Source organism: Octopus bimaculoides, chromosome 28 (assembly GCF_001194135.2).
Source record: "Octopus bimaculoides isolate UCB-OBI-ISO-001 chromosome 28, ASM119413v2, whole genome shotgun sequence".
In the NCBI taxonomy this organism is placed as follows: Eukaryota; Metazoa; Mollusca; class Cephalopoda; order Octopoda; family Octopodidae; genus Octopus; species Octopus bimaculoides.
In genome coordinates, this window is record NC_069008.1 from 12,576,412 (window position 1) to 12,594,036 (window position 17,625).

Genomic DNA, 17,625 nt, shown 5'->3' on the forward strand with positions numbered 1-17,625 from the left:
CCGTACCACACCTCCGGACAAATGTCGGAATGTGAAAAGAGGACTTATTTACGAAGCTTTTAACGAAACATAACCAACTCGCCTTAAAATTATAAACTGAATGGATGGGACAAAATTAGTAACCGGGGTAAAACGAGTAAGTTCTGATTTCTCCTCATTGTCTCCCTATCTGCTTAAAATCATGAGATTGCAAGTATTGCATCATCACTTTGTACTGTGGTATCATCTTTAGAGGTAAAAATTGGTCAGCATAGTTGTTGCTGACGTTGAGAAAATTTGGGACATAGTCAGGTGGCAGGTATCGGTTTTTTTTTTTTTTGTCTTTTCTTTTTCGAAGAAATTTTTCTTCAACTATGACCTGGTTGTAATTGAGGTTACTAATAGAGTATCCAGATAATTTTGGACTTTTAACAATGAATATTCTTTACTCTATTGGATTCCAAGTCAATTTTTTTCCACACTAAAATCTGATTTGATAATTTTCAGTTTTGGAGAAATGATATCTAAAATGGGGTAGAATGAGTAATGACTAATCTTATATATTATAAAAGGAAAGCTGATCTGTCTGTCTGTCCATCACAACATCTCTTCAAGGGACAAGAAATCTGGCCCTTATGTAACTAATGATGAATCTCTGTTGTCCTTCAGAGGAAAATGTTCATTCAAAGTGTACTCCCATCAAAACTGAGTAAAAATGGGATAAAAGTTTGGTATATGGTTGATGCTAGTAACCCCCTTTCTGGTGAACTATAAGTCAATTTTCTTCGTATTTGTACTGTTATGAAACGATATACTAAATAATTTTCTTTTATTTAATATTTAGTGTTATATGTATAGGTTATAAAACTAAAAAAATGTTGATTTCTTCCAATAAAGGATTTTTTCGGTCAGTAGATTATATTTTAATTCCCCTCCATTAAACACAAATAATTACAAATGTATACCTATAAGGTGCTAAATTTCATGTTCTGTATCCTGCACTCATATATATATACAAGATTCATCATATTATTTTATGGATAGCGCGGAAATCCACAAAAATAAAAGGGGACACTTGGGACCCCAATGGCCCTTTGTGTAATTCCAACCCCGCAGGCCCACAAAGGGTTAACACAATGTGAAGGTGTTGCTCTAGTTTGCAAATATGTAAGCTTTATATTTTCTGTTATATAAATTTTAGTAAATTGAAATATTCAGTTGTTAAGTTAAATGTTTGTTTCTGCAATTAATATCTGTAAAAATGTTAGAAATTTCCCATTGTTGAATCTCTATTTTTTAAGTAGCCACTATATTTTAAACTGATGTTTCTTTATCATTTCAGAATACCAGATGACATTGGCATCACAGAAGATGCACCTTCAAAACATATCACCTTTTCAAGACTAAGGGAAGATGCTATATGGATTAGATATTTAGCACTGCTTCTATAAATTTATCCCAGAATTCCAGTGATATTTCCTCTGAACTGAGATTGTTAAACAAACCTCTGTTCATCATAATCTTGAGTGTGTACAAAATGAGTTTGTGTGCTAATTAACCTTGGATATATTTTCAAGTGTTGTTAGATATAGATAACACTGGACATAAATACAGTAGCTGAAAAAATTTGTAAGGAATGAATTATTAACGCTAAAATAATAAGTGTATATATATATATATATCATCATTTAATGTCTGCTTTCCATGTTGGCATGGGTTTGACTGAGGACTGGCAAGAAGCTAGGAGTCTGCACCAGGATCCAATTTGATCTGTCAAGGTTTCTACAGCTGGATGCCCTTCCTAATTCTAACCACTCCAAGAATGTAGTGGGTGCTTTTTCCACACTATCCACAATATATATTTATATATATATATATATAGAGAGAGAGAGAGAGAGAGAAATATGCATGCTCTGATTTGAGGAAGAAGATATTGCAAAAATAAAGTCACAAAATTGAGGAATTGATTTCCACAGAAGACATGCCTAAAGATATTGGAAAACCATCGTATAAATGTGATATCTGTAAAAAGCCTTTCTCTGAGAATAGTAACCTAACAAAACATAGACGTATTCATACAGGAGAGAAGCCATATCATTGTGATATTTGTGGTAAATCATTCTCTCAGAATGGTAACCTAACTAAACACAAACGTATTCATACAGGTGAGAAACCATATCGGTGTGATATTTGTGGCAAATCATTCTCTGGAAGTAGTGAGTTAACTATACACAAACGTATTCATACAGGAGAGAAGCCATACCACTGTGACATCTGTGGTAAATCATTTTCTGTGAGTAGTGTCTTGATTTCCCACCAACATATTCATACACGAAAGAAACCATATCATTGTGATGACTGTGGTAAATCATTCTCTCGATTTCATTACTTAACATCACACAAGCATATTCATACAGGAGAGAAGCCATATCATTGTGATATCTGTGGTAAGTCTTTCTCTCAACGTAGTGACTTAACTAAACATAAACGTATTCATACAGGAGATAAGCCATATCACTGTAATATCTGTGGTAAATCATTTGCTCAATGTAGTGGCTTAACAAAACACAAACTTATTCATACAGGAGAAAAGCCATATCATTGTGATGTCTGTGGTAAATCTTTCACCCGAAATACTTCCTTAACTTCTCACAAACGAATTCATACAGGAGAGAAACCATATCACTGTGATTTCTGTGGTAAATCATTTTCTCGATTTAATTACTTAGCTTCTCATAAGCTTATTCACACTGGAGAGAAACCATACCAGTGTGATATCTGTGGTAAATCATTCCCTGTAAGTTGTAACTTAACAACCCACAAACGTATTCATACAGGAGAGAAGCCATATCAATGTAATATCTGTGGTAAGTCCTTCCCAGTGAGTTCTAACTTAACAACACACAAACGTATTCACTCAGGAGAGAAGCCATATCACTGTGATATCTGTGGTAAATCATTCTCTGTAAGTAGCAGCTTAACGATACATAAACGTATTCATACAGGAGAGAAGCCATACCAATGTGATATTTGTGGTAAATCATTTTCTGAAAATATTCACTTAACAATACACAAACGTATTCATGTAAGAGAAGAGTCATACCAGTGTGATATCTGTGGAAAATCATTTTCTCAAAGTAGTCATGTAACTAAGCACAAACGAATTCATACAGGGGAGAAGCCATATCACTGTAATATCTGTGGTAAATCATTCTCTGGAAGTGGTGACTTAACTACACACAAACGTATTCATACAGGAGAAAAGCCATACCAATGTGATATCTGTGGTAAATCATTCCCTCAAAGAGGTACCTTAACAATACATAAACGTATTCATACAGGAGAGAAGCCATACAAATGTGACATTTGCAGGAAGACATTCTCCCAAAGTAGTAATTTAAGAATACACAAACGTGTTCATACATGATAGAAGCCACATCACTGGGATATTTGTGGTAATTCATTCTCTCAAAATCATGACTTAACTGTATCAATGCAAGAATCCTTGAAAATTTTAAGCTCTACCTTAAACAAGGTGTGTTTAGCTTTGTGGACTTCATTCACAGCTCTCTTTTTGGGGTAGTCTTTCACAACCGGTTGAACTTTTTCTGATTCCACCTTTAATTTCCTCTTACAGATTGAAGGGATATGATTTACTGTCAAATTTCTTTGTATGAAAATCATGAATATACCCCTTCATCTGTAACTGTAAATGTATTCACATTGGAAAGGAGACACAAACAGTGTGTCACAATAGCTTCTCTGCACTGTATTGTATATGAACAGATCTAAACACTTGAGATGAATTAATCTGTGAGATATTTTTGATAAAAGCAATTTCCTCCAGTCTTGTTTGGGAAGAACCATAAATAATAAAGCCTATAAACACACCAGTTTTAGTCTTTTACTTGTTTCAGTCATTTGACTGCGACCATACTGGAGCACTCAACTGCTAGGGTGTGACACTTTTTCACACAGCTGTCCTCATTTATTTGCAACACATGTCCATACCAGCACAGTCATCGCTCTTGCACATCACAACTGATGCTTCTTAGATCCAACTTTTCTCTCGGGGCACTTACACTCTGTCGTGTATGCACACTGACATTACACATCCATCGGAGCATACTAGCTTCATTCCTTGCAAGCTTACGTATGTTCTCAGCAGTCACGGCCCATGTTTCACTGCCATGTAGCACAGCTGTTTGTACACATGCATCATACAGTCTGCCTTTTACTGAGCAAAAGGCTGTTTGTCACCAGCAGAGGTAGGAGCTCTCTGAACTTTGCCAAGGCTATTCTTATTCTAGCAGCTACACTCTCAAAGCAACCACCATCAGTACTGACTTGGTCACCTAGCTATCAACTACTTGTAGATTTTCTCCCCGGCTTGTGATGGAAGCTGTTTTCTGCACATTTTCTGTGTTTATTGCCCCTGGGCATTTGCCACACACAAAAACTATCTTCCCAGATAGCCTTCCTTTGGTATTGCTGCACCTCTTATATATAAAATTTAGGAAATAAACGGATTCATTCTGCCAGCTTCAGTTGCACAAGGTTTATCATTTCTACCTCAGCTGGAACTAAACCCCCAAATTACTTTACTTGCCCACCACATGTACAGTTTTACCTCTACATCTCAGGCAAGGATGAGGGAGGGGCACATGACCAGGTGAATAATAATTTCACTTCATAATCCTGACATGTTAATGTTTAGTTCAATCCAACTCCATCACACCTTAAGCAAGAATCTTTTAGCCTACTTTTGATTTGATTTTTTTTTTTGTTTTATCTTCTACCCTGTTGGGTCTGAAAGAATGGACAGTGCCCATGCCCTTTACAGACCATCTAGATGAGTAAGGTTAATGACTAATGTCATTGATGTTCCTTGTGAACGTTAATAAACCAACATCTGAGGAAAGATATGAGCAGGTGGGGATTTCCTGAGGCGAGCCATTTTAGGGAAGAAAGACTGAGTATGGTGATATATGTGAGGCCTTGTAGGTGAGAGTGGGGTGGTGGTGAATGTAAGAGGAATGATGTGAAGAGAAGAGGCAAGTAGGATTGGAACGTTTGAGAGGAAGTGAGGTGAGCTCAGCTAGCTGCAAGGAGTAGAAGCCTATTGTAGCTGTAGAAATGACAGAGAGAGAGAGGACACAATGTCTGGGCATCAGGGGACGGAGCACATCTGTGAGTGATTTAATAGTTAATCTCTCAGGTATCCAAAACATTGGGAGTAAAACTGGTTAAATAAAAACTGTGTGGAACCCTGCCAAATGAAGTAGAACTAATTTAAAGAGCCAACCTAGTCTCACACTAAATATGTAACCAATAAGGGGGAATGAAGAAACCTGCGACCCACAGCTCCCTGTCAATAGAATTATTCATCTGATATTTAGTTTTTGTTGTGATTTTCCACAATTTATTCAGCAAAAAGTGTATTTTTCTTAATAGTTGAGAAACATTCAGTTGAAACTCTGGCTATGTCCATCATGTGTCACATTGACTCTGTCCTAGAATTTCATTAAGGCCACATATATTTATGGACTACTCAACCAAATTACACTAATTAGATACTGGACCTGTAATTGAAAGGCCTAGTCATGTCATACTGGGATTATATTTTAATTCCCCCCCCCCTCCATTAAACACAAATAATTACAAGTGTATACCTATAAGGTGCTAAATTTCATGTTCTGTATCATGCACTCACATATATATACACAAGATTAATCACATTATTTTATGGATAGTGCGGAAATCCACAAATATAAAAGGGGACCCTTGGGACCCCAATGGCCTTTTGTGTAATTCCAACCCCGCAGGCCCACAAAGGGTTAACTCATTCTACCAATATTCTTTTATATTATGAGTGGCTATGGCCTCTACCATACTGTGTGTTCTTATCTCTTTGGTCTCAAGATTATCCTTCCAACAGATCTCATTATACAGAGTTTTGGCTACTCCATCACATCTCAGCAGTAGATAATAATGCATGTATATATATATATATGTATGTATGTATATGTGTATGCCTGTATGGAAACACATGTTTTTTCTTGCCTTGACAACACATGGTAGTTTAAAACTAGTGATAATGGTGGAAACCAGAGAGGTGGTTGTGGGTGTAGAGCTGACAATTATAGGGATGGTGGTGGTGGTGGGTGTGGGTAGTAAATACCAGAGAATTTACCACATGGTACATAGTTACATTGTGTGTTCCAGTCCCGAAGATGAAGAAGTGATTTTTATGTTACATCTCACTTGGGCTACATTGAAATTACACTACCAGTGATTACTCTTGAGAATTTCCTTCCTTCCTATAGTCCTTCCTCCACCATCACCTTTGATTACTATCACAACCCAGCCAATACTATCACGTCCTCTCACTACCACCATCACTATCACAACCATCACCACAAACACCAACACTACCCCCAACCCCAGCACCATCACTTTTGCAACCAACACCACTAGCATCACATCAACCACTACCACCACCACAACAATCATAACAGTTGCCACCACCACAACCACCATTGCAGCCACTACCACAACACCATTGCAGCTACTACCACAACACTATTGCACCGCCACCATCAACACCACCACAACCACCATTGCAGCCACTACCACAACACCATTGCACCGCCACCATCAACACCACCACAACCATCATCGCAACCACAATCACCATCACCATCACATCTCCCATCACCACCACTACTGTCAGATCTACTACAACCACCCTCACTGCCACCACCATAACCATCATAGCAACCATTGAGTACAGCCAGCCCCAACAAGGCTGGTGGTGTCATTTACGGAGACTAGTTTATAATAGTCAGAGAGTAAGCATGGTATTTTACAGGGGACTATTATTGTTTTGTGTTCGTTTTTGTGATACTGACAGGTTTCGTGATTTTATTTGCTAGAGAGCGGAGGATGCTTGCTCACATGACATGTCGAACTTCCGTTTCCTCTGCCGCCATCTTTGGCCTGAAAACGAAGAAGAAGCATGTCTTGCAACATTGGAAGAACTGGAGTAATTTAATCATTTTTTCACATTTAAATACCATAACAGGTAAGATATACACGTATATATATAGACATTGAAATTGTCGAATATGCATATAGACAACGACCTCTGATACAAGACTGAAAGAGCCACATAAACGACAAGCTGAACACCCTTAAATGTCCACAAATATTCTGAAGTAAGGGTCAGGTTTAGGGTTACGGTTAGGGAATTCCGTCCCTAACCCTAACACCCTTGTGAAGATCGTGCGGGTGTTAATCTGAAAAATTACCTTTTATTGTTTATAATATACTATAAAATAGTAATTAAATCAGTTTAATTAGTCTTACTAATCACAAGCTCTCTTGTCTCATTTATACCAACAATTGGTATTAACTAATTTGAATGTTGAATTCAAATATGAATTTAGTTTTTCTCTACGTAAACACACCAGCATCGGTTGTCAAGCGATGTTGGTGGGGACAAACACAGACACACAAACATACACACACACACACACATACATATATATACATATATACGACGGACTTCTTTCAGTTTCCGTCTACCAAATCTACTCACAAGGCTTTGGTCGGCCCGAAGCTATAGTGGAAGACACTTGCCCAAGGTGTAGCGCAAATAAATGTATAATGTGTGTTTTAAAAGATAGTAATTAGATAATTTTTGTGTATAGTCTTCCGTGCCATCAGGAACCTGGATATAATGTTGCAGCCTCCAAAATAAACTTCTGTAGTTGCTGGGTTGGTGGTGAGACAGCCCGTAAATAAGGGAACCAAGCGACATACTGCTTCAGGTAATCAGGCCTCATTCCAGGTCAAATAATGCTCTTCTTGAGTGTGAACAGATGGGTTGACAGGGTCATCAAAGTGCTATGGTTTACTTGATAGTGCATATAGCCCAGGTTGTTGAGGTTATTGTAGGGTCGACTGTTGGCGTGTGAACCTGCTTTGTTCGATATGTATGATTATTTGGACTTATATTTCCCTGTGTATTGTGTTGATGAAGGAAGAAAGCTTATTTTTGGCTTTATTCCAGAAATTGGAACCAATTTACAATTTCTGTGAGGTCTTTTTAATATTCTTTCACTAACCTGCTTTCAGCCATGTGTATATTTATCTGGCATTTTTGGTAGTTCTTTGAAAGTATCAGCACTTCAAGCATGCTGGAGACAGGTCGTTTTCATCCTTGCTCCCTTAATATAATTATATACATATCATCATCATCGTTTAACGTCCGCTTTCTATGCTGGCATGGGTTGGACGATTTGACTGAGGACTTGCGAACCAAATGGCTACACCAAGCTCCAATCTGATCTGGCAGTTTCTACAGCTGGATGCCCTTCCTAACGCCAACCACTCCGAGAGTGTGGTAGGTGCTTTTACATGCCACTGGCATGAGGGCCAGTCAGGAGGTACTGGCAACGGCAACGCTCAAAATGGTGTATTTTATGTGCCAACTGCACAGGAGCCAGTCCAGCGGTACTAAATTGCCTCTAACGTGATTTTTATCCTTATAATCTATTACGAATTAATAAATAAAATATATGTGATGACATCAACTTAGTTCCTGACAATGAACTCTGAGAAAACTAACAAAACAGAGTTACTTATGAGAATCTAGCCATCACAGCAGACAGACTGCTGCCATTGTTAATGCAACTTTGAGAGATGTGGGAATTTTAAATAATACAAATACGTTAGATAAGAAAAAAAAGTTGAAAGAGAAAGAAAATGAGTGGGAAAGACAATATTATAAAAATGAAAACAGAAAATACAAAGCTCAACTGCATCAGTTTTGATGGCAGATGAAACTAAAACAGCAAGAGCACAATGTTATTGTGAAAGAGCCCGGTGAGGAGTATTTAGATCACATTTCCCCAGATAATGGAACAGCTCGTTGCGTTGCTGAAGAAATTATTACTTTTTTTAATTGATTCTGACAGTCAAGAAAGTTTAAAGGCTGTGTTATGTGATGGCACTTGTCATTTAGGAGGGGTAATTAAAATAATTGAATTATACTTAAATAATTCAGTGGCTGATATGCCTGCTACTTACAAATGAGCTTCCATTTTGACACATTTGAATCCATAGATGGAAAAACAACAGGACCACGAACAACAAAAGTCTTAATTGGCAATAAAATTAAAGATATTACAAACTTAAAGATAATTAAAATTTTCTCCAGTAAAAACTAAAGTGAAGGAATTGCCATCAGAAGTTGTTGATACTTTAAGCTCAGATGAAAAACATCTGTATGAAATGTACCTCGGTATTGAGACGGGGTTTGTTTCTGAGCAGTTAGCAGCAAGATCACCTGGTAAAATCCATCATGCAAGGTGGTTAACACATGCAAACAGCATTCTTCACTTATATATTTTGGAAAAAATCCCTTAAAGATTATCATCGATCTTGTTAAAATCATAACGCAAGTTTATGCTCCAAGCTGGTTCTGGATTAAATTTCACCCAAAGTTACATGAAGGAGCAAGTAATCTTTGGTATGTGGCACATCTAATGCAAGATATGAACCAAGATCATAAGGAAATTATGGAGAAATTGTTAAAAACTAATTCGTATTTTGCCCATGGAAGAAGACAAATTAGGGAAGTAGCAATTCAGTGAATTATTAAATCAAGAACTTTTCCCTGAATGCCCCATGAAGAATTAAGAAATTTCAAACTGCCAAACAAAATTAATTTTGAAGCACAGGATTATATTGATTTAACTGGGGAAAATGAAGTTATATCATCCCCTCCAGTTTTACGGAACTTTTACAAATGTTGATATTCTTAAATCTTGTTCAGGACCATTAATAGCAATACCTCTTCCCTGTCATAGCCAAGGAGTCAAGCATGCTATCCATTTAGGGACAAAAGCTTCTGAAGTCAGAATAGGCTACAAAAATAGGCACAAATTCGTATTAAATGTTCAGAAGTCAAGATAAAGTTTACCTCACTTTGACTGGAAAAGACAATAGTCATTTAATTAAATACTAAATATTGTTAATGCTTATTTTATGGTGTTCACTGTTCATGTATTTCGTCTGAGGTTCATGCATAGTTTTTTTATTGCATATCATAATAGTCATTAAGAATTTACATTTTTTTAATGTTGAAAGTGCATTTCTTAATATAGGCATTTTTATAAACAAAATGAAGTGGCTGTGTGGTAAGTAAGTAGCTTGCTTACCAACCACATGGTTCCGGGTTCAGTCCCACTGCGTGGCACCTTGGGCAAGTGTCTTCTACTATAGCCTCGGGCTGACCAAAGCCTTGTGAGTGGATTTGGTAGACGGAAACTGAAAAGAAGCTTGTCTTATATGTGTGTTTGTCCCCCCACCATCGCTTCACAACCGATGCTGGTGTGTTTACGTCCCTGTAACTTAGCGGTTCGGCAAAAAGAGACCGATAGGATAAGTACTAGGCTTACAAAGAATAAGTCCTGGGGTCGATTTTCTTGACTAAAGACGGTGCTCCAGCATGGCCGCAGTCAAATGACTGAAACAAGTAAAAGAGTAAACTATATAAATAAATAAAGATTCCAATAACTGTCTTTTTCAGATGTGGGGAGGGTGTTTGCATATGATTTATTTTAAGTAACCCTTGTATCTTATACTCTTGTTTTTCTACTATTTCAGAATAACAATTGGCATCGAAAAATTTTTCTTACATCTTAAACTCTCAAGGAAAATGTTATACAAATCTATACCAAATGACAAGCAAACATTTTTTGTATACTGAGATTAATAGCCATAATTCTTTTGTTGACTGTCTGGAATGTAAACAACATGACTTTGCATATGAATTACACTTGGACTTTTAAGTATTAATTTGCATAGTGACATGAATAAAGAGGAAAGGAAAACATCACACCACTGTGATATTTGTGGGAAATTATTCTCTGAAAGTCATAAATTAACAACACACAAATACACTCATACAGGAGAGAAGCCATATAACTGTGATGTTTGTGGTAAATCATTCCTTCATAAGTCTAGCCTCAGCAGACACAAACGTATTGTTCATAGAGGAGAGAAACCATATCACTGTGATATCTGTGGTAAATCATTCAATCAAAATGGTGACTTAAATAAACACAAATATATTCATACAGCCCAGAAACCATTTTACTGTAATATCTGTGGTAAATCATTCTTTGAAAGTTGTAACTTAACTACACACAAGCGTATTCATACAGGAGAAAAACCATATCATTGTAATATCTGTGGTAAATCATTCCTTCAAAATCAGCATCTAACTAATCACATACGAAGTCATACAGGAGAGAAGCCATATCACTGTGATATCTGTGGTAAATCATTCTCTCAAAATCAACATCTAACTGAACACAAACGTATTATTCATACTGGAGAGAAGCCATATCACTGTGATGTTTGTGGGAAATCCTTCTCTTTCAATCGTCACTTAACTAAACACAATCGTATTCATACAGGAGTCAAGCCATTTTATTGTAACATCTGTGATAAATCATTCTCTGAAAATAGTGAACTTACTTCACACAAACATATTTGCACAGAAGAGAAGCCATATCACTGTGATATCTGTGGTAAATCATTCTCTATTGATTATGTCTTAAATAAACATAAACGTATACATACAGGAGAGAAGCCATATCATTGTGATATCTGTGGTAAATCATACTTTGATAATTATCACCTAACTGAACACAAACGCATTCATACAGGAGAGAAACCATATCATTGTGGTGATTGTGGTAAATCATTTACTGGACGTGGTAGCTTTACGAGACACACACGTATTCATACAGGAGAGAAACCTTATTGCTGTGATATTTGTGGTAAATCATTCACTGTAAGCAGCAGCTTAATTAAACATAGACGTACACATACGGGAGAAAAGCCATATCATTGTGATATCTGTGGTAAATCATACTCTGATAATCTTAATCTAACTGAACACAGACGGATTCATACAGGAGAGAAACCATATCACTGTGATGTTTGTGGTAAATCATTTACTGGAAGTAGTCACTTAAGAATACACCTGCGTATTCACACAGGAGAGAAACCTTATTGCTGTGATATTTGTGGTAAATCATTCTCTGTAAGGAGTGGCATCACTTATCACAAACGTATTCACACAGGAGAGAAACCATATCGCTGTGATATCTGTGGCAACTCATTCTCTCAAAATCAGCATCTGGTTGACCACAAGCGTATACATACAGGAGAAAGACCATATTGCTGTAATATCTGTGGCAAAACATTTCTTCGACGTGGTGAAATAACTATTCACAAACGCATGCACACAGGAGAGAAACCATATCATTGTGACATCTGTGGCAAATCTTTCTATGTAAAGAGCACCTTGACTAAACACAAACGTATTCACACAGGATAGTAACCACATCACTGTGGTAAATTGTTCTCTTAATATATGATTGCTTAACAGAAATAAAGTCATACAAGAAAGAAGCCATATTCATACAAAGAGAAAACATATTAGCATAACTTTGGGAAATCTTTCTTTCGAAGGATTCATTCAACAAAACATGTAGGTATTCATATACTACAATAACTATGTCACTGTGAAAATTCAAATCTACGATGATGGTTTAAATAAATGACAAATTTATTTTGTATTGTTTTTAATGTCTTTATTTCCTGTTAGTTTCCAAATTCACTTTGTTGCTTACTCTGAGTTATTTTTCTTAGCTCCTTTGTTTTTTTTATTGTATTTATATGTCTGCATCAAGAAATAACTTGACAGAAACCCTATGTTTTGTATCTGGCAGTTGCTGTACAAGCTAGGGATAGATGAATGAATGATGAGAACCATCCAAGTCATGTACTGTAGTGCAGTCTGTAAGGTTAGGGTCAGTAATGTGAATAGCAATGAATTTAGTGTGCAGGTAGGAGCTCACCAGGGATCAGTTCTTAGCCCCTTCTTATTTATCTTAGTCCTTAATGCAATAGGAAAAGTGTTTAACATTTTTGTTAGCAAAATGCCCAAATCTGGCTGAAAATTTTCTTGGCAAACGGCACCAAAACGGTTATAATAACCTAGTCATATTTAAATATAAATTTTAGTGCAAATTTCAGTACTTTCATGGAAATGTTATTTCACTCCATAAACAATTGAGTTAGAGTATCTGACATTATTTGGTATGATATCTGACCTCTGTGAATTTTTGGAGATTTTCATGAAAGAAATGAATCACTTAGCTAACTAAATTTACACTAAATGAAAATGTGAATTATCTTTATTTTCATATATAACATATAAACGTATATCTTTTAGAAAATAGTCATTTTATAAGATTATGCTGGCAATTTCTAATATATGATAAATATTTATTTACATGAAAGAAAATTACCAGAGAACTTTCTAATTCTTTCAAATCTTTCTGCTAAAACTGTATTGAAACCATTTGTGGGCAATTTTCTTTTTATTTAATGATAGCACACCTATGTGAGGGCCTATTTATCAGTAACTGAGATGACTGAACATCAATATTCATTCAGGATATTTGGAAGGTTCATTGTTCGAAGGTGTATTTGATCTTCACTCCATGCACAGCATTTAATCGTTGTGTAAGATGGTTGTTGAGTGTGAATAGTCATTACAACGGTGTGAACGAGGTCATCAGTTTTTGTGGTTTGGTCGGAGTCACCAGTTTTTGTTTGAAGGTCTAGGGTCCCCCTTGGTTTTACTAAAGAGTGCTGTAAGCACGAACACGAATCACATACGCATCTCTACACATATACACACTCTTGTTTATTGAAACCACTCACAAATAAAAACACCAGTCATACAGTATTTAAATTACTTCAATTAAATTAATGATATTGGTGCTGACAGTGACGACGAAAATTATTCTACAGTGCTTCCCTCCAGCTTTTGCAAAAAGTGCAATGGCGAGCTTAAATCCCAAGGCAAGAGCTGCAAGGACAGGAGTTGAAGTGAAAGTAAGAAACAGTTTAAAAAGGAACTGACATGATGCTTGTAAATGTCGGTGCTTATACATTGCTTTTCTATTCTATAATTTTCATAATTTTTATTTCTTTTCCAACATGCCTTCACATTTCTGTTATCGCACTTCTGTTACACAATGGTCTGGCTAGACTTTGCATTGACGGTCTGTTGAAGGGGAGAAAAACAAAGTAAAATAAATTTTTAAAATTCAAAGGTTTTGATTCATGCGACGAGAAGACCCGCATGGTTAAACGATTTTGTCACACTCTACCAGCCTTTGTCCTCTCATTCCCTATCTACTCCATCACATTCTAGGGGAGTTAACTCGTATCCCCATCTCTTCATCACTTCTTCCAACGTCAGATTTGGCTGGTATTAGTCCTGCTCGTCCCTTTATAACAAGCCCGCCGCCATCACATCCTGTCCTGAAGCCCATCGCCAGCATTAACGCCCTTCATCCAGCTCCCATCTCGATCGCTAACCTTCCCCACGTCTCCTGTTACAGCCAGCCTACCTGCATCACCTCCTGCACGTCACCCGAGTCCCATCACCAGAATTAATGTTGTTCACTCAGCTACGCCCTCTATCTCCAGGTCTGACATCCTTAGTAGGACAGAACCTTGCTCTGATGTCCAGATCCCTGTTAAGTTTTTTGCCGCCGCCTTCCAGGGCTCGAAACTGCAGAAGAATGTCTGCCTATCCAACAACACCTCGGATTGACAGAAACTGTTCCTATTCCCTTTTGTCTCCCTCAACGTGATGAATGGGAATAGTGGATCCCTCACTTCTTCCCTGAAACGGCAGTTCAAGCTTTCCGAATTTACCCCAACCACTGTTCATTTCAGGTGAGTGATCAACTCAACCCCAAACAATAGTCGACCACCTAATTTAAAGAAGGCTGTTAATGCCAAATTCAGTGAATTTGACATTAAAGAGGGGCTGTTCGCTGTCTTTCCTCTCTAACCTTCCTTGTCCCGTGTATCACAGATTCCTTCAACCAACTGAAAGAGATACATCCTCTGGCCCTTCCAGATGATCACCTACATTGGCCCGGCCTAACAAGTTCTCTACAACCTATCTTCACCCCTGAAAATGTCAGAAGGGCAACTGCTTCTTTTCCAGCAGGTTCTGGCGCTGTGATCGATGGTTTACGACCTTAGCATCTCAAGGATGGTATCTACCTGTCAGCTGGTGATGTTAGGCCTCTGAACTCTTGGAGAACCTAACACAGTTCATAAACTTGTTCTCATCTGAGAATGTCCTTGTCAACATTCGTCTACTCTTCTATGAGGCCAAATTAGTTGGTCTCACCAAGCTCAGCTATGACCTCTGCGCCATAGCAGTTGATTGTACTCTGCGATGGCTCAATAAAAATGTCTGTCCGAGGAATTTTCCCCTATTCGGCTAGGAGTGGGTACTAAGCTAAATTGTGAGCCTGTTGCTCATGCCACCAGGGCTTTCATCAACTTGTCCTTTGAGTCTCCAAAGATCATGCTCAAACTAGACCGTAATTTTATCAGTCAGGACATCCACACAGTAATGGAGAATTCCCCCACTGCTTTATCATTTTGCTTGGCAAGCCTATTGGGACAGAGTATGGGACAATCTGTGTCGAGGTGTCACTTTCAACTCTCTCTTTGATCAATCTGATCAATTTTCAAGGTGTTGCCTGCTTTCAGCTAGTGCAAAATTTTCGGGGGATTGGATCGATGCCCTGCTTGTGGCCAACATTAGAAGTCTACTCAATCTTGAAATCTGCATCTCTGTAGCAATCAGAGTGGGCGCTTACATATATAGGGGACTGGGATGCTGCTGTAGTAGGCCCCTCGACCCCACAGGTATTCACAGTCTGTCTTTCTACCTAAAAGGTGGTTGCTTCGCTCGTCACACCGAGCTAAACCTAATTATTAAGTGGGCATTCTTATTTTTCTTGCTTTTTTCCTGAAGTCAAATTTATTAAACAGAAATGATACGCTAATGAGTTGGAGCTTCAGAATATAAGTTTTACTTGGTTATACTTTATTTTCAGTATCATTACACTTAATTGGATATGACTCCCTAAAAATATCTATACATACACATCTATTGACGTATTTCCAATTAGCCCAGTGTCTCAATCCAGGCTTGAATGAATGACGGGAGACGACAAGTGTATGATGTTTAAATGTAATTCGCTGTTACATCCGTTCTCACGAAACTGCAGTAGTTGTCAGTCAAAGGTGACATACTGCACGTGATAAACGGGTGATTTCTTTACAGCGTTTGTCATTGCTTTCTGACATTATGGAAGTCTTGTTACAGAAGTATTAGCTACGTTTGTATGAGATACATATCTTTATTGAAATAAACAAACCCCTTCGTTTTACCCAAGGTTAATGTAGATGCTCGTACAGCGACAGAGCATTAAATTAAGGTAATATGCGAAACTGCAATCAGTATCTGTAGGGGGAATAATATTCGTAATGTTCGTTTTCCTACTTTAATAAATGTACCATTTTAAAAATATTTAATTACATCATCATTCATTCATCACTATACTCCACTAAATATAGTGAAGACTACATATTATGCTAGTTGTATTTTACAATCAATCAATGAAATCAGTTATTACTTTTTTCCACAGATGGCTAAAGTACTTATATTTTTCCATTGTGTCATTCAACTGGAGCTAAGATTTTGCAGCACAACTTTAAACAACGAAATGGGTTAAACGAAACATACTAAAACGGAAATATATTAAATTCCACTATCATTTTTATTTGGAATAAAATCTTAACAATTCCAATACATTTAGCAGTGGTACCTTGCATATTTCAAGTTAATTGCTTGAGATATAATACTTGTGTATTTTCCTTTGAGCTTCAAAAACAAAGTACGTTTCACCATTTGTGTTTCCGAGTCGAATTTTATAACTTCTGTTGTGAAAATTTACTTTAATGAAATGGCATCGTGAAATATGTTCTGTTGTAATTCAAGCTATTTCACTAAAAACACAGATTTCTGTAGCATAACAGGTAAGATATAATAATACAGTTATTTTAGTAAAAGCGGTTGAACGTGTATAATTTAAAACCTTTTGATGTTGCTTGTCAGACATGAATTTTATTTCTATCCTCCACCGCTGTGTCTAAAATCAATGAATTAAACAGATTGAGACGTAACTACACAAGTATGAAAAATGATATTTAAAAATAAAACCTTTTAAATGTTGTACATTACGATATTCTCGGAATTTGATGTGTGGGCGAAAAATAAAGATTGAATTTCGTTACTTTCACCCTCACGATTTTTACTAAGAAAAAAAGAAACTCTCATTTTTTGCGTGGTATCAAGTATCCTAACCTTCTATTACGCCGCAAACCCCCAGGGCTAATGCAATTTTGCACCTTTCTTTGAAAAATGCATTTTTGAAAAAATAGTTTTTTCGTATCCCTATGTTTAAGATATCAGAGATTACGAATATGCAAAAAAAAATTTCAAATTTTACCCTCCCCCCACTCGAAAATGCATTTTTTAATGAAAAAATTTTTTACAGATTCCCACATTTTTAGATAATGTCTCAATCTGTGTATTGAACCCCTTTTTTGGGGGTGGGGGGGTGGAACCCTCAGAAATTTAACCCGCTCTTCCCAGAATCATTGGAAAATACTTTT

The 17,625-nt window shown here is 37.0% G+C and overlaps 3 protein-coding genes across 3 annotated transcripts in view; all 3 read left to right on the plus strand.

The window, feature by feature from the left end:
* The window catches only part of LOC106870874 (zinc finger protein 665), a 6,745-nt gene extending 2,165 nt beyond the window's left edge, over positions 1-4,580 (plus strand). The window contains exon 2 of the mRNA XM_052977524.1: positions 1,322-4,580. Coding sequence (XP_052833484.1) covers positions 1,961-3,406 — 1,446 coding nt within the window. The 5' untranslated portion in view covers positions 1,322-1,960 and the 3' untranslated portion in view covers positions 3,407-4,580. The remainder of the gene's footprint in view (positions 1-1,321) is intronic.
* A 2,279-nt stretch (positions 4,581-6,859) lies between these two features.
* On the plus strand, positions 6,860-12,636 carry LOC128251115 (zinc finger protein 665-like). Its single transcript, XM_052977523.1, has 2 exons — positions 6,860-7,063; positions 10,654-12,636. Exon 2 carries the CDS (start codon positions 10,859-10,861, stop codon positions 12,395-12,397), a length of 1,539 nt encoding a protein of 512 aa, XP_052833483.1. The 5' UTR covers positions 6,860-7,063; positions 10,654-10,858; the 3' UTR covers positions 12,398-12,636.
* A 4,036-nt stretch (positions 12,637-16,672) lies between these two features.
* Positions 16,673-17,625, plus strand: part of LOC106870868 (zinc finger protein 665) — a 4,641-nt gene continuing 3,688 nt past the window's right edge. The window contains exon 1 of the mRNA XM_052977526.1: positions 16,673-16,986. The gene's annotated coding sequence lies outside the window, so the exon portion shown is untranslated. The remainder of the gene's footprint in view (positions 16,987-17,625) is intronic.